General features: G+C 43.1%; 1 protein-coding gene across 3 annotated transcripts in view; it reads right to left on the bottom strand.

The window, feature by feature from the left end:
• USP48 (ubiquitin specific peptidase 48) overlaps positions 1–16,863 on the bottom strand; it is a 42,146-nt gene extending 25,283 nt beyond the window's left edge. The window contains exons 1-11 of one of the 3 annotated variants that reach the window (XM_090023354.1): positions 16,670–16,863; positions 14,300–14,420; positions 13,313–13,469; positions 11,684–11,811; positions 10,019–10,143; positions 8,919–9,027; positions 7,524–7,657; positions 7,112–7,194; positions 6,157–6,336; positions 3,395–3,517; positions 410–559 (exon numbers count right to left, since the gene is read on the bottom strand). In XM_090023354.1, the coding sequence (XP_089879480.1) occupies positions 410–559; positions 3,395–3,517; positions 6,157–6,336; positions 7,112–7,194; positions 7,524–7,657; positions 8,919–9,027; positions 10,019–10,143; positions 11,684–11,811; positions 13,313–13,469; positions 14,300–14,420; positions 16,670–16,803 (1,444 nt within the window). In that variant the 5' untranslated portion in view covers positions 16,804–16,863. Of the gene's footprint in view, positions 1–409; positions 560–3,394; positions 3,521–6,156; positions 6,337–7,111; positions 7,195–7,523; positions 7,658–8,918; positions 9,028–10,018; positions 10,144–11,683; positions 11,812–13,312; positions 13,470–14,299; positions 14,421–16,669 lie in introns of all 3 variants that reach the window. The other 2 variants (XM_090023355.1, XM_090023353.1) reach the window with 2 other exon arrangements.
• Between the last annotated feature and the right edge of the window lie 870 nt (positions 16,864–17,733).

Genomic DNA, 17,733 nt, shown 5'->3' with positions numbered 1-17,733 from the left:
CAATTACACCCAACAGCTTGCAGTGAAACATTCAGACCATGAGACCACATCTTATGATGCATAATATGGTTCTAGTGCTGTTTGTTTCTACAGTCCAGCTGGGGAAAAAAAAAAAAAAAAGATTAGCTTTATGGACTTTTGGGGAAACCTCAAATACAATTTAAATGCTTGCGAAATGGACCCTCTGCATCTCGTTTCCTTCAAAATCTATAGTTCTTCATGATACTTTGCTATTACAAATACCAGAATATGAAAAGTTAAGAGGAAAAAAAGAGACCAAATTTATGACAACTACTGAATGCAACTATATGTAAAGGGGAACAAGAATTAAAGCAGTGGTTTAGTTACAAAAGACTGCTAATCTTAAACACATATCTACTACAAAATGCTACCAGAATATCTTACAGACCAGCTTCAGCAGGTAACCTTTTGTAGAGCTCCTTCACCTCTTCATGTTTGATTTTGCCTCTGGCCACGCTCTGTTTTCGCATCTCTGCCATTTCGTTACACCACTCCTCAAACTTGCAGTTATCCCGTTCTACCAGCTCCTGCAGAAAAGCTAGCAAGAAAGAAAAACAGCAGAAATACTAACTACCCCCAATTCACTGTCTCATGGAAAAAGACATCCAACATGAATGTCAATTATACCAATTATCCCCGCAAGCAGCTTTTAAGCTGACATCACCCCTAAGCAAGTTTCCCCACACAGACACTGGAATCCACAGCCTTTCAGAAACCCAACGCGCCCCAATATTCTGCTTTAATATTTACATTTCAGTGCTTTTGCCAACACAGGTGATTAAATGTAAAGCAGCCATGGGACACAAATGTTTTAATACTGTCCAAGAGAAAAATTTACTCCGGGGGAGTGACACTTGCAGGGTTTTAGAAAGCAGGCAATAAAACCTGTGCTGCATAACAAAAAAGCATGCTATTACATATTAATAGTTAAACTCGGGCAGCAACAGTTCTACTACAGCCCTAGCAATGAAGGCTGGCAGACCATGAGTCCATAAAGCTCCTTTAAAACTGTTTCGGGAATGTCCCTGCTACTTTCCAAGACCCGTGGTTCCATTTTCTTGCCTCCTACTCTCTGCAGTATCACTCAGCTCTACTAGATATTCCTCTTGGCTCCTCTGGAATAGCTGTTCTTCTTACCAACATGCAGGAATAAGAGCCTTCAGCCCCAGAAGTACATCTGAATTTTTTAGTGCCACCTACCACAGCACACAGTACCATGGATACTTGAATATACAGTATCTTAATGATCCAAATTCTCTGTTTTTTAGAAGGTGAGAGCAGAAAACTCTCAAGAATTAAGAGATCAGGCAGAGTAATGAAAAGTAAGTGAGGACTGGCAGTAACAGGCTTACACAAAACCAATTCATGAACCATTTAAATGGTAGGAAGAGACAAGGAAAGAAAAGGCAGCAGCCTATTTCCTCACAGTGATAGAAAAGGAAGTACAAAGTATTCCCTACTTGAAATGTTTTGCTACTTAGGAAAGGTTAAAAACATTTCAAAAGTATACTGGTTTAATTCCTTCATATAGGCATACCATCATGACAGATGCATCACTAAAATCTAATACAAAGTTCTGAATTTTAATTTTGCCTACAAGAATATTACAGGTTTTGAAAGAGTGCTTAGTTCTCAAAATCAGCCCGACCCTTTTATTTTAAAAGCTAACAGTTAGCCGAGTTCCAAGTTGTAGTCCCAGATCTATCAGTAGCATTCTGTTCAAATTCAAGTCGCTTCCCTTGGATACTCTTATAAGGTGGGTTAAACATTAAAAGAGTGATCACCACCCTCTGGGCTTAAGATAGCTGCAAAAGACACATCTAAACATGTTTCTGCTCAACACAGAGGCAGATGCAAGGCTCCACAGGAATCTGAACCAGCTATGCAGAAGAGCTGCTTCACTGCGCACTGTTTTAGGAGTACTCTGCGTGCAGGGATTGAGCTTAGAAAGGGACTGAGGAAAAGTGACACGGTGTCAGTCAGCACTTGGTTCAGCCTTAGGAGAAGCTGAGAGAAACTTCTGCACTGGGGGGCTGGTTGGAAGACACTTGGTGCTTTGAGCAAGGAACACACAAAAGAACAACTTCACCATTAATTTCTTCTTCTAAGTGAAATACTCTGCAAGGCTCTGGACCTGAGATAGCTTCTAGAATCAGAAGGAAGAACACTATCTTAGTTTTCCTTTTCTGTAAAAGAGGGATATTGCCTCTATACTTACTGCTGTAGAAATATTAATTAGCATATAACCCTTTGAACAGAGCACTATACAAATGTTAAGTATTATTCAATCCAAAGGTCAAATGAATTTCCACCTCCCCCTAACTATAAGACAAATCACGAACATGTTAGCAAAAAGTCTCTGAATCGTCTGCACCCTTATTTTTATTCTCTTTATACACAGTAGGGAGGAACATGTATTTGTGAGAAGCAGCATGCCATTGTAAAAGGCACACAAGGCAAATAAGTAACTGAGAAATGCCAGGACTACCCACCTTCAGCACAACACACATGACACTGACATCTTGAAATGACTGCTATTCAAGCTTTGGGCGTCATTTTTAAAACCAGTTTAATTATTCAAATGTAAATCTGGCAGGGGACACTAATTATTCAATCCCTATTCTGAGTGATGAGTTGAACATTTTGTGATCACGTACGCCAACTCACAAAAAGGTGAGATTACTTCAACGACAAAAAAATTCCTTCGTTCTTTCTGCTTCATGAGCACAAGTGGCAATTTCAATGCAACAGGGCCAGGGAGTGCTTACAGCTATGAAATTTCAGCGACCCAAAGAGAAACTACTGCCTCAGCAACAGACTCTTATTCCTGGTAGATGCTGAAACGGGATTATTTCTGGTCTTCTAAATGATTTTCTTAAAGAAAACAAGCAAAAGTCAACTCATGGGGCAAACCTCTGGTAACAGGACAGCTGAGTTTCCAGAAGACAGGAAGACGGAAGAGACAGAAGACAAAGTTACAAAAGAATTAAAATATAAAACACATTTTATTCAGCTCTTCTTTCTTTCTTATATTTTACTAGGAAATGCTTTCCTAGTAGAAGAATACATTGAAAAACCAACATATATGTTTAGCAGGTCAAGTAACAGTGATTCTACCATTTAACATCTCACTCCACCTTGTGTCAGGAATGACTGAACTAGTCCCCAGTGTCTGCAGGCTACAGTCAGGGCCCTATAAAGTGGTAACAGGTCACTGAGTCATTTAAGGCAAGTTTTTGGTTGAGTGGACACAGGTTGTTACAAAAAGCATTTAAGGTGAACTGCTGATTTCCTCTGGAACTGGACAGAGCAAACTAAAATGATTTAGCTGTAAGAAAACGGTCTGAAAGGCCAGAAGAATGATTCCACCCACCTGGTACTTCAACTGTCGGAGATTTTTCCCGGGTTTGCAGCCTGTACACCAACATGTAAGCATTTCGAGAGCAATGAGTCCCTTTCCCGCACTTGGGTTTACGAGTCTGAGATTTAGAAGGCTCTGCTGTGGCACAGAAGGCAAAATGTAATAAGTATGCATTCTACTGTATTTATTTTCCCTTAACAGGGTGAATCCAGAGACAAGGTATCTCATCTAAATTCATCCCCCCCAGCATGTATTCACTACCTCCAAGTATGCTAAACCTCTTCTCCAATGGAAGACGGGCAGCTGAGCACGGGTACTGCATGTGCACTCTCATCCATGCAGATTCCCTTATACCAAGTAATAATACCAAGTAATGTTTCAATGCTCGGGGTAAAGAAAATGTTTAAATGCCACTCTATCTATAAGGGAAATGTGTTCCTTCCCACTGTGTGACAAAACCTGTAGGCATCAAGCTGCAGGGTAGGAAATGCGTTATTTCAAACGGCTGATTCCAAGTGCTAGCTTGGAATGTACTTGAGACCGGGCGGGGGGGGTGTAGAAAAACGTGACCATATGCCACCAACTCATGTTTTTGAGCTTGTCATTCTACATTCACCTGCAGCCTATGAGACAATGGAACATTTTGAGTGCATCTAAATTTCCAGCATTACAAGCTAATTTAAGTAACAAGAAAAAAGGAAAAACAGCTTCAGCTCAAATTCAGTGGAGGATATGAAGATTTCATTTCTATCATTTATGCACGTAGAATTCTTGAGGAACTCAGACGCTATCACAAAGCCCATCTTGTTGTGAATTTAGGTGCTTAGACCAGAGGTTAGCGAGCAACCCAATGGCCGGCAGAGCTGGGGGGCTTCTGCTATGTTTCAGAGGCCAGAGGGCAAGGAGAAGTCATAGTGGTGGCACTGCAGGAGAGAGTGATAACTCTGGCATTTGCAGTGGTCTGGGCTGTGTTAGAAGTAGCCTGCACTTGTAGCTAAGCTGTGTGAAAGCAGCCTGTCACTCCATAATCTTGCCATCCCATGACCTAGACAGATCTCAGCACCACCTTCCTTCCCAGTTTCTACAAGCACTTAAAAAAATCTGTCCTGCCTGCTGCATCAGAGTTCAAGCACACTGCCTCCCTGCAGCAGATAAAAAGCAGAGCCTTTTCACCGCAACCTGCTTATATACCAAACTTTTTTCCACTGCTGAGTGTGCAATAGCCTCCGCCCTTGGAGGAGAAAAAGAACCCTGACCAGAGATTTTGGCAGAAGCTGATAAATAATTTTAAATCTTGATGAATAATATTTTTAATTGTAACTGCTTGAGGCCCCAAGCTCAGAGACTTAAACTATGCTTTAAGTTAAGAATGCAAATACTTCCTTTGCCTTCAGTAAACAATGCACGCTTAATTTTAAGCCCATGCTTGAGCCTTTGCAACACCAAGACCTATCTTGTTTTATAGTTTCAAATTGTTGTCTCTTTTTTCTGCAAGTGATCTCCTGGCTTGTTCAGGGAGTGAACAGGAAAGGTCAGAGAACAAAGTATCTGTGTTTCAGCGGGTTTACTTCTGCATCTTACATTGATTCCTGTCTAATCAGGTTCATCACTGTTGAGGGTCAGGTGGATCACTCAGCCACTAGCAGGACACCATCACTGCTCTGGCTCTGGCAGGGCTTTGCATACAAGCTCGTCATCAGGTTCTGCAAGAGGATGTTTACCAGTAGCAGCAGCAAAGCTGCAAATGAAGAGGCAGCAGACAGATGTATGGAGAGAAAGTGGTGAGAAACAGGAGCAAGGTTTAAATGTGCTTGGCAAAACTCTCAGGAAACCTTTATAAAACCAAATGTGGGAGAAGGTTAAAAAAAATTGAAGGATTTTTTTGTTTGTTTGTTTTTTTTAATTCAGGGCATCAGAATGTGACTTTAGGTTAGTCAATGCTTGGAAATGTTTTGAGAATTTTTTTTCCTACTTGCCTCTTAGTTGAGAAATATCTAAGTTTTACTTTCCTGCTTTTTATTAAAGGATTGAAATGGGGATTCTTAAATACTTTCCTTAGTACTCTGTTAGAGCATTTATTTGGATCTCTGCACCTATGACGTGTTGAGTGTTGACTCATTAGTGTTACTTAGGCATGTCTGTATTTGCATATTCAAATGATGAGACTATTGATAGTCATACATCCAATAAATGCATTGTGGGGTAAGGCAGCTGCAGCTGAAGTCTCAGCCTAAGCTTTACAGCAAACATCATGAAATCAAGATCCAGCATTGCCCAGGTAATATGAAAACAGGGGGTGTTTTCTCTTGGATTAAGGAAGAAAGGCTGAGCAGGATGTAGAAGAAAATCAAAATAGCACAAATAAAAGCTTACTTTTAGCTCTCTAGAAACCATATAAAAAAAACTTGCTTTCCATTAATAAAACCCCATTTGGTGCACTAGTTCAGGCAAATAAGTTTGTTCAAGTTTTACTCCGATGTGGAAGTTAATCATTTTAAACCAATTCATTTCTAGGCAAAAGCTTGCTATTTGCCACGTTATAACTGAGAAGAGAACTGCAGTCAAAAAAGACTGTACAAGACAAACATTCCAATGGGGCTCAGGGATTAAAACTGCTGCAGGTAAGGAAACTGCAGTTTTGTTAGTTACCCATAAAATGCAGCTCTGTTATTACCAATTGTTCATACATGCATCAGGGCAACTGATTTAGCTTCCAAGTTTTTGGTGAAAAAAAGAGTTATTTTAAAAGGGCACTCACAACTTAAAGGTTTTACCTAGATCTTCCTCAATCCCCAATTGCAATTTCTTCCCCTCCATCTTTTCTATGTCTTCATCATTAAACTTGTACCATTCACCAGTCTGTGGGTCCTTCACATGAGCAATGTAATGACCAGAGTATGCACTCACTCCTCTGTGGATAAGGACTGCACTGAGTTCATAGACATAGACGCCATCTGAAAGAGAACAAGCAGTTCTTTTATTTTCCAGGGACCATACAAATCATTTGTCTGAAAACTTTTAAGAACTAAAAAAGTCCTTCCTAACACAAAAGAGCATAAGTGATTTTTCTCTTCTCTAGGTTTTGACCTTGAACAAGAGAGAAGCAGAGGCCAAGCAGGACTCTATACTTTATCTTGCAAATCTAGTAACCAAAGAGTTTCACCTAATAGTCAGAAATTAAGAAATGTTTATAGAAGTTGCTAACCACTGCTGGCAGTTCAACATGGGACCAAACACTGCTTAAGCTTCCATTTTAAGCAAAGATATTGATAAAAAGAGCTAGAAATGTTTTAAGCTGAAAACAAGCAATCACTTCTACTGGTAAAAACTTATCTGAAATTTTTCCTGTAGAAAAGTAGCTTGGGAGCTGAAGTGTACATGTATTCCAGCCCTTGGATGGAGAACTACAAAGGTGAGCTCTCCAGCCACAGGGCACTAGAGGGCTGAACCTTGGGACAAACCTGCCCTTAGGGGAGCCCATTACTTGAGAAGCCTGCCCCCTTCCCAGGCAGGGGAGAAGACAAGCTGTCAGTAGGGTCCCGTACCACCCCACCCCCAGGTTTTAAATAGCTTTGTGTGCAGCCCATCTGAGCTGCTTGTGGAGCAATTTAAAGCTGGAGGTAAATGGGGCTGGGGGTAGTCTCCTTGATTCCAGGTCCCAACTCCCTGATTTTTAAATTGCCACATATAGATGCATGGGTAAAAGTTAGTATTTTTCACACAACTCACTTCGCTGTTCCATAAAAGGCTCCATGTCAAGCAGTTCAGAGAATCCAATGTAAGTATTCAGCTTTTTCTTATGGCCAGTTTGCCTGTTCAAAAAAAATCAAACCACAAAACATTCAACAATACATGCTCAATGCAACAAAAGAGAGACTAAACATGCAGAAAGATGTTTTCCAAAAAATCTGTACATCTCTATTATAAGTTAATAATATGGATTTCTTGATGTTCATTTATCATTCCAAAGGGCACAAAAGCTCAAACTCAAAGCACTTAATTCAGACTTGAATAGCACCCGAAGTGGAAGCAAATGTAGAACAGGCAATTTTAAATATTTGGGCAACCCAATACGCCCCCCCCCCCCCCCCCCCCCCCCCCCCCCCCACACACACACACTTTTACAACCCAGGTCATTTACCTGTCAAACACAAAACGCATCAGCTGCAAGTTGAGAGTGCATGGAAGACTAAGCAGCCTGATCTTCCTTGTGGCATTTTGCTTACTCTGACAAGTTTCACAGAAATAGCGATTGTCCCCTTCTAGTTTTTCTTCCTGACCAGGAGGCAAAAAAAGAAAAAGGTTGATTCTTCCACTCTACTCTGGAGCTTGAGATTCAAAGCCATATACAGACACCAAATGAAGACAGCTCTCTTTATATCCATATAATCAGTATCCCAAGATATGGCAGGGATAATAGAAGACATTGCATAAAATACAGAAAACACTGGGCTAACCACACTTCAAAATTTCAGAGCTGTTAAGAGACTAGTGACAGTTTAAGAAACCACAAGTCTGTCAAACTACAGTAAGCCTTTGCTGCAATAATTGGGCAGTTTATAATCCAAAGGTCAGGTTTTCCCTCTACTGAACTGAGATGGATAACTTAGTCTGCATCAAGGAGGCTGTAGAAAGTTCTGTTTTAATGAGGTTACGTAGTTAGTTAACAGAAAGGCTATAGCTTCCATTTACTTGAAACTGTGCCCATGTGAATGAATGCAATTTCTGCCTGCTGGACCAAACTAGCTTCAGTGGGGATTCACAGGAATTGGCATCCATGTGTAGAGTTGGGAAGAAACCGTAAACTGCTAAGCATGAAGCCCTGCCTTTTAATTTTTTGAGACAAACAAACCTCCAACCCCAAACTTATTGTTGCTAAGTGGGGATACTATAATCTTGCAGTGTGGGTGTACCCCAATGCATCTACTGGACGCATACTGGAATGTGTTCTCTTTTAATTGGAATTTACCTTTTATGGCAACTTGTTTCACAACTGACTTGTCTCCAGAGCATGTCACCCCGAGTCCTGATCTGTGTGACTTACTGCATGCAACAAGCTGAACTAGTTAGTAACTCTGCTCTAAAATATTTTAATAACACAACTTGAACCCTGAATACCTACAACATGAGACCCAGTCACTTTATAAAAGTGCAGCTAAAATTTTTTTAGGTGCTGCTGCAGCTATGCCTGGGTGTCTAACAATACTATAGTTAAAATGCATATATTCTGCTGCTGCTATGAGAAAGATGTGCACTAACAAGGGAAACAGCAAAGGAAAGCGTCACACAAAGCTTTACCAGATACATAGTAAGCTGAGAAGGATTCCCCTAATGTTCAGTATACCACTCTCAATAATAATTATATCCTGATGGAAGCACCTCTTTTAATACTGATATTTTGCAGTTATTTAGTGGCCACTCCCACAGTCTTTTCCCACTGATTTCATTATGAATTCTCCCTGATTTCAGAACACCTTGACAGGCAAGCAAACTAATGCTTTGTTTTATAGCATCAACAAAAAGAATAACTTTTTACCTTAAGAAATTCTGTGATGCAGTCTGTCAATTGCTTGTGCCCTTGGATATTTAATTCCAGTTCATAAAACTTGGATACAAGTTTGGACTCCCTGCCACACTGGTTACAGCTAGAACAGAAAAAAAAGAAGGAAAAAAAAAATCGATTAATTCAAAAGTTATCATTGGAGCTGAGGTTCTGGGCACAGATCACTGACTCTGAGGTATGTGCAGCTCCAAATTTCTATGTCCTGCTGCTCTTGGCCATGCCAAGATTTGATCTGTGGACTAAAGAACCTATGCAGCAACACAGCGGCCTCCAGAGTAAGTGCAGAAATGTCTTTTTGCACCTCATATTTACACTGTTACATTCCAAATACAAATGAACAATTCTCATGGGGGATCAGTGTGGGCATCCAGGCAGCTACAGATCATTTTCAGGACTTGGGAATTTAAGTTATATTAAGTGAGACCAGAGGAAGGGCACAGAGAGACAGCCAGGCTCTGGGTCCCTCTCAACCATACAGTTGACCAAATAAAACGTATTACCCATAAGAATTCTTTTTTCATGGTCCTCCAGCTGGGCTGCCTCCTAACCCAGAAAGAGCATAGACCCATCCATTAGCAGCCACGCTAATTAGCACGGAGAAGAGGCAACTGGCTCTGTCACTCAGCAATGATGACGGGTCTACCTGAAGCCCCACGAGGACACAGCCACATTACTTCCAGTTTTGGAGATAACCAACATAGAGCACCATGGTGTGAGAGAGGAAGTAGATCTGCCAGGCAGATGTGGCTTGTAACCACCTTTTCATTTGAACATGAGGAATTAAAGAAAGAAATAGACAAGCTGCAAAATTCTATAAATTATATAGGACGTGCATATGGAGTCCTATTTTTCCATAAACTCAAGACTTCAGAATCACTGAAACCTCTTGTTTAAAGAACTCAGGAAATAATGCACTTGCCTTTCTGTTATAGATTTAGAAAGGTTCCTTCCCACTTGCTCTCTCCTCTCCAAAAATATTTAATGTTTGTAGGAAGTTTCTTCTAAGTGGCCAGAGGAACAGGAAAACATGCTGAGCAAGACAGCACAGCTGGAGAAATACGCAGCTTACTTACACGGTGACATATGCATACTCTCCGCAAAACTGCTTCTGGACGATATTTCGAACATCTGGATTTTTCTGTTTAGACAAAGTATCTTCCAGCAGTGACATAAAGAGCTTGGAAAACTCCTGGGCATCCTAGAACACACACCAGCATTTGGTAACAGTGGAGTCACTTCTGAGTTACAGTCACAGCCTAGTTCTCCAATTTACTTGAAATGTTATGTTGATAACCAAAACCCACACCCAGAATTATGCAGATGCTAAAGTGCACATGGAATAGAAAAATGCAAGGTAACAAGACAAAGGAAAAGACAAACTGGACTCGAAGGAGTGCACGACGCAGCATGAGAACAGCAGCATGAGTTCGATGGGTATAGTAGTAGTAGCTACACTGCAATTTCCAGGATTTTGTTAAAAGGATGGTAGCTCATTAACCACATAAATCTGATTATTTTCACTTCTCAACTCCACACTGTGAATCAGGTCCACCCCCCTCCTGCTCCCCACTAAGAATACTGAAACAAACATTTCTATACCCAATATGATTATAGCATTGTGACTGACAGACTTTTAAAGAGTGTTACTTATCTTGTATAAACAGCACACATTAGTTTAGAGAGGATTAATCATCCTTTGCTAGGGAACGGTTTGTCATAATAATCACTCATGTTTCATACTGTCCCTTCTTCTGAGACCCATTCCAACACTGTGTTCCAGCGTCTCAGAAAATAACATTATTTGTGCTTACATGATAGATCTAGCCAAGAGAGCAGCAAACAAGACAAAAATGATATGACTGCCATCAGTTGTTTCATCTTCTGTAGACACAGACCTTCAGATGGTGTAAAACAGTATAGCTCCACAGATGCTACTGAACTACACTGATTTACGCTTGTTGAATACTCAACAGGCTTTTATTCATTGCCCCCCTTCTGTTTTGTCATCTTCCTGGCTAAACAATTCTCCTCCTCCAACTTAAGTGAGTCCTGCAATAGCAGCTACCTATTTGCCACCCTTCACTGAAACCTGAAGCTTCAGGCTTGTAGGAGGCCTGCCTTCTTCATCTTGCTTTCCTTATTCCTCTTGCCTCCTGTCACTCATACAGATTCTCAGCTGGTTTCCTCCCAAGTGACCCCATCCCATCTCCTGGCATCCACTGAATCTCTTTTATACCCTTCTTTATTCTTCCCATTAGCCTCATTCTCCTAACTCTTCCCTCACCACGCACACAAGCTTCAGTCTCTCCAACCCATGACCTCACCTGCCTCCCTGCTTACTGCCGCTTCTTAAACTCACTGAACATGCTGTTTACGACTGCTGTCTGGAGTTTTTTTCCAGTTCTGTTCTACAGCTTCTCCAGTTCAGCATTAGCAGTTTGCTCTTGCTCTCTGCTCCCAAGTCTCTGGTGCAGTGGTGCCCCACCTTCTCTTACCCTTGGGAACACAATACGGAGCATGTGCTGCAGCCACCATCATATTCTGACCTCACTGTCAACATCAGCTCTAACTTTTTAACTTCCTGCAGCTGCAAGTGGGGTCCTAAGCTCAGAAGCAGGGCTCTTGGGTATGAGGAGGATATGATTAAATACGTTTTATGGACGTTATGGGATATTATTCCACCTTACTTAAAAAGCTGTTAGAAAAGAGAACTAGTCAAACATCATACTCAAACCTACCTGTTGCTGTCCTGTATCCAAGCCTAGTGCTTTAACAAACCCAGAGGGATCAATGTATCGCCTTTTGCTGTTCTGTAACAATGCAAACAGGTACTGGAGATGCTCACAAATTGTCTGAGGTTCATAATCTATTGGGAGAGAGAAGTTCAAATTAGTAAGAAGCGACTGACCTGGTTTGCACCAAGAGACAAATGAGCGCCAAGCCAGAGACGTTTAATTTTATTTGGTTGTCAGTGAATGAAACTTTAATGGCACTTTAAGACCCAGAAAATAATGTGGGAAGACAAAATGTCACACACAAAGATGCTAGAACATGCAGCACTGACACTGTTAGAAACCACTATCAAGAGGAGAAGGTCAGGATGGCTCAAGCCATGTCAGAAGAATGGAAGGAGACTGTAGTCCCAAAAATATTTTGTATAGTGAGATCTGAGATGGCTCTAGACAGCAAGGTTACCCTTTATGGTGGTACCAAGATGTGGGCATGAATTATATGAAGTTGCTCCACATCAATGTAGGAAGCTGGGAGGACTACACAGAATCCTGTCTAATCTGGGGAAAACATGTGGCACTGGGTGCAGCTCAACATGAAGTGGCTTTGATCCAGAGGATGAAAGCAAAGCGAGAAAGAGGGGAGCAGTGTGCTGTAAACTAACCCCAGCTCAGACAACACATGGACCTGTGAAACTTGTAACAATCTGCGTCACTCTTGAATTGGGCTCATCAGCCACAAGTGGATTCATCAGGCCTCTGACTAGATCTCTTGCACATACACCACGATCCAGAGGATTGAGGCTTGCTTATTGGTAAATGAAACTTTGTTTCTAATCATATAAATGTATATTAAAGTCCCTGTTTACAGCTTCTATTATAAGCTGTCATACCAAAGTAATTAATTCAAGCTAAGTAACTTACTTAAGGAAAACAGTTTCATTTGCATACACTGTTGTATCCCCAAAAGCCAGCACTCAGTAACGGAAGCAGAATAAGGCTAGCAGCTTATTGTACATCCAGCAAAGATTACTACTGGTGTTTTACATACAATTTTGTTGCTTATTACAACTGACAACACAAGAAATAGCCAAGAATTCACTTTGAGAGAGAAATATCAGTTGCCATAAAAAAAAAAAAAAAAAAAAAGCTAGTTTACGATAACCATTACCATACCTTGATCCGTAACGTACAAAACAAAAGGCTTTATGCTATTAAGGTATATTAACACTGTATACTGTATAGATTGCTGTATACACAGACTTATAGATTATACTCATGAGATGAGACTAATGGCTTTTCTAGTCTATTATTCTGGCACTGACAACAGCCAATGTCAGGCGCCTTTTCTACATGCAAATACTTGGCCATTTTTTGTGTTGTTCCAATTGTAGCTAACTGTAGCCCTTATGTGCAACCAATGCTTTCTCATTAAGATATATTTATATGAGGTAGCATCTGCCAAACTCCAGCCACTTAGTGCTAAGATAATTCCTTTACCCACACAAGAAGGATATTCTAAATGGTTAATCAGTTGAGCAAGGAAAGAAATTTTATCTGTTATGTGAACAGGGAGAGGTTAACAATGTTCTCTCGCAACAAAAAAGGGTTCAGAGAACGTTGCGATCTTCCACTGACCTTTGTCTTCTGGGATGCCCTCACCAGTCAAATATTCGCTGCAGGTGCTGGGGCACAAGTAAAGTGCCTGCCGAAGCTCCAAGTTAAGAAACCACATTTGCAAGAAAGTGTTCACGTAGCACGTGGCTCCAAGATTTGTTAAGCCTACGAATGCATTCTAGTGTAAAGAAGAAAGCACCAGTTATACTTATTCCTACACAGAATCATAGAAAAGTAGGGCTGGAAGGGACGTCAAGAGGTCATCGAATCCAGCCTCCTGCTCAACACAGGATCATCCCCATCCAAACCATCCCATACAACTGCATGTCTACTAACCTATCCCCAAAACTACATAGATTAATCCTGTCACACAAAACTCCAAGGCACAGTGTCCCAAAACACCAAAAGGAACATATTGGGGGAAAAAAATCCAGCTGTCACATGCTTGTACTCTGTTCTTGGTACTGAGCACCTGTGGCTTTATAGAGGACCTTCTCAAACTTTCTGCTCCCCAACTGCATGACAACAATGAACACAGTATACCATGCGTCTGTCATGCTGCTTCTCTAGGCATTATCTGAATGGATTTCTAACCCAACTGCCTCCTTTCAGACCTGACAAGCAAGACTGGGAAAGTAATACTTTAACTCAGTGGCTCCCAATCTGTGGTACACATACCACCAATGGTATGCAGACAACCTGTCAATGTCAAGGAAATTAAAAGGAGTGTTGTACAGTATATGCTGAGCCAGTGGCATTTGGTCTCGGATGAGAAATGAGAAAAGTGCAACTCAAATCTTTGAAAAGGGAGAGTTTCAGGTCTTGTTTGTGGTGGACAGCTGAAACTCCATAGCAAAGAATCATGCAACACTGTATCTATCCCCAGAGAGAAAACGTATACTTGCTTATCAGCCCTCCTCATGAGAACACTTCAGATCCTGTGTGTGCAGATTATTTGCTGGATTGGGGGTTATAGCTTATATAGGAAACAAAAAAAATCTCCTTTACCTTTTTCCTGCGTTCTGAATTTGGGTCATCAATATTGTGAAAGCTATTCTCATCAATTTCTCCCAGCCAAACATGTTCACCAATCCCAACCAAACAGTTTGGGTTTCCTCTGCAGTTTCTTCTACAAAAAAAACAAACACACTCATGAAAACAAACCCCGCTGTTTTAGATCATGCAAAAACAAAAACAAAACCCCCAAACCAGGAAGCAATAGCAAACTGTATTATTTTCATTAGCAAAACACAGGAAAACAGAACACGGGACCAAAAACACGCAGGTGTAACTTGAGAGTCTTTTTGGTGGGAACAAACACCTTTTACCTTCTAGCCCATAGATTTGGTTTACTGTCGAGTAGGCAGGAGACAGCATTTAGAGCCGTTTACCTCTGCACACTTCATCAACCACATGCATGTCACTAGAGAAGAGTATAAACCCTGCTTTCATCACTAAAAAAAATTAAAAATGTTTTGTTTAACAAATGACCTTATGTTTTTTAAAGGGATTTCTACAGCTCAACCCCCCTGCATGTCTGACAGAAATACAGAGGCTGGATCTTGAATCGGTTTGATTCCCAGAGGCAGGCTTTCATCACAAGGGAAAGGTCTGTTTTGTTTTACAAACAACTTACGCTTTTAAAGGGATGTCTACAGAGAGTAACCCCTACCCATCTGATACGGGAGTAAGTTAAGCTGGATCTTGAACAGGATCAATTCCCAGAGGCAGGTTTTCACCACACGAGGAACAGTCACTTTTGTTTTACAAAGTAAGCAAGTTTTTAAAGGGATCTCTACAGCAAATGCCCCTTCCGTATCTGGCAGAAATATACCAAAGCTGGATCTTGAACCTGTCCAATTCCCAGAAGCCTCCTTTCCTTACAAGAGAAACTTTCGTTTTGTTTTATGAGCCATGTAAGTTCTCAAAGGGATTTCTCCAGCTAATGCCCCTTATGTGACTGGCACAAAGAGACCGAGGCTGGATCTTGAACCGGATCGAGCCCCGGAGGCAGCTCCATTACATGAGGAACGTTCATTCGGTTTACAAACCAAGTACGTTTTTAAGGGGATTTCTATCGACAGCACCCCTTATAGGGGTACTGATGCTGGATCTTGAACCAGTTCAATACCCAGAGGTACCTTTAATCTCTAGGGAAATTTTCATTTTGTTTTACAAACCGCGTCAGTTTTTTAAAGGAATTTCAACAGCGAACGTCCTTTACAGGTCTTGCAGAAACAGACGGAGGCTGGATCCTGAACCAGTTTGATTCCCAGAGGCAATTTTCATCACAGGAGAAACTTTTGTTCCATCTTACAAACCCTGCAAGTTTTAAAGAGGATTTCTATAGACAGCATCCCTTGCGTGACTGGCAGAAACGTACTGCAGCAGCTGGATCTCGAACCGGTTAGATTCCCAGAGGCAGCCTTTCGGAACAAGGGAAACTTTCATTTTGTTTTACAAACCACGTAAGTTTTTAAGGGATTTCTACAGCAAAACAGACAGAGGCTGGATCTCAAACGGGCTCGATCCCCAGAGGCAGACTTTTCACAAACAAGGTACGTTTTTAGAGGGATTTCTGCAGACAGCACCCCCATTTATCTGGCAGAAATAACCGCGGCTGGATCTTGAACCAGGTCTATTCCCAGAGGCAGCTTTCGCCACAGGAGAAACATTTGTCCCATCTTACAAATCAGGTGCGAATTTGAAAAGGGGATTTGTATCGGCAGCACCACTAACGTGTCTGGCAGAAATGTCCCGACGCCAGATTTTGAACTGGTTTGGTTCCCAGAGGCAGCTTTCATCGCACGAGACATTTCCGATTTGTTTTACAGACGCCGCGATTGCTTTCGTGTTGGGCGTGAACGGACTGCAGCCGGTTCGATTCCCACAGGCCGCCCTTCCTCGCAGGAGGAGCGGTTGTTTCATCTCCTCAACCGGGTAAGTTTTTAAGGGGATTTCCACAGACAACACCCCCGTATCTGGCCAGACCAGATGGAGGCTGGCTCCTGAACCGACGCGGGTCCCAGCGGCAGCTTTCGTCGCAGGAGAAACTTAAGGCAAGTTTAAAAAGAGATTTTGACGCACAGTGACCCGATCTGATTCCCACAGGCAGCGCATCCCCCCAAAAAGGTCTGTTTTTTGGGGGGTTTTTAAAGTGATTTCTACAGACCCGGCAGAAACATCCCGACGCCTGACTGCGAGCCACTCCTCTCACCACACGGGTAACTTTTGCTCCGTTTTTACAAACGAGGTAAGTTTTAAAAGGGATTTAAATATTTTAAAGACACACGTCGACCCCCCCCCTTGCATATGTCGCGCCCCCCCTGCAGTCACAGCGCGGCGGCCCCAGCGCAGCCCCCCGGGCCGGGCCCGCACCTGCAGACGCCGCGGCGGCAGGGCTCCAGGCCGATGCGGTAGGCCGCCTCCACGTGCTCCTGCGCCACCTCTTCGGGCGGCACCGTCTCGGTCCAGCGCCAGGCCGCCTTCTCCAGCTGCAGCCGCGGCGCCATGGCGGGCCCGGGCCTGCTCGCCCACTGCGCCTGCGCCCTCGCGGGCGGCGCCGTCGGCGCGTGACATCAACGCGCCGCGCCAAGGGGCGCGGGGCGTGACGTACGTAGCGCGCGCCGCCACGCAGGGCGGAGGGGTGGGGCCGAGCGAGGCACCTCCCTCCTCCCCCCTCCCGCTCGGGAGGCGAAGGGGCGGGGCCACCGCCTATATAAAGGGGCAGAAGGGGCGGGGCTTGCTGAGGCCTAATGTGGGGGTCTGACCTGTGCCCTCTGGCATAGCTGAGCTTTGATGCTGACCTCTGACCCCTGCCATAGCTGAGCCCCGCCCCGTGCAAACCTCTGACCCCTGGCATAGCGGAGCTCCCAGTGCAAATCTCTGACCTCTGGCATATCTGAGCCCTAAATGCAGACCTTTGACCTCTGACCCCTGGAATACCTGAGCCCTCAGTGCAAATCTCTGACCTCTGACCCCTGGCCTAGCGGGGTCCCCAGTGCAGGCCTTTGAGGGCCTCTGACCCAGTCCCAAGGGTCACGGCCCCTCCGTGGTCCCCCCCACAAGTGTGGCCTCAAGGGCCATGGCAAAGCCACAGCCGCAGGCCTTGTGCTCCACCAAAGGTGCGTCGCGTGGGTCCCTTGCCGCATGGCGGCACCTGCCTTGCTGCCGCACGCCCAGGCAGGTGTGAAGCTGCCCTGCCTGTTGGTGTATCTAGTCGAGCAGGGGATGAAGCAATGAGAGCAATGGCAGGGAGGTCTTTTGCACACACCCCCACACGTGCACACTCTAGATGAAGCACAACTCTTGGGACACATCAATTTCCCTTCCCACCTCCATAAGTAGAGCCAAAGTTTGTCTGTTATGTGCTGAGCTGATAGAAGCCAGGTGGACACTTTGCCGGCGTCATGGCGCTTTGCGAGTTTTGGCTGGTACGAAAG

This window comes from Crocodylus siamensis, chromosome 12, assembly GCF_052110815.1.
Source record: "Crocodylus siamensis isolate JL-2025a chromosome 12, ASM5211081v1, whole genome shotgun sequence".
NCBI classification, from domain to species: Eukaryota; Metazoa; Chordata; order Crocodylia; family Crocodylidae; genus Crocodylus; species Crocodylus siamensis.
Note: the sequence above shows the minus strand (reverse complement) of the source record. Positions and strands in the feature narration are given on the sequence as shown.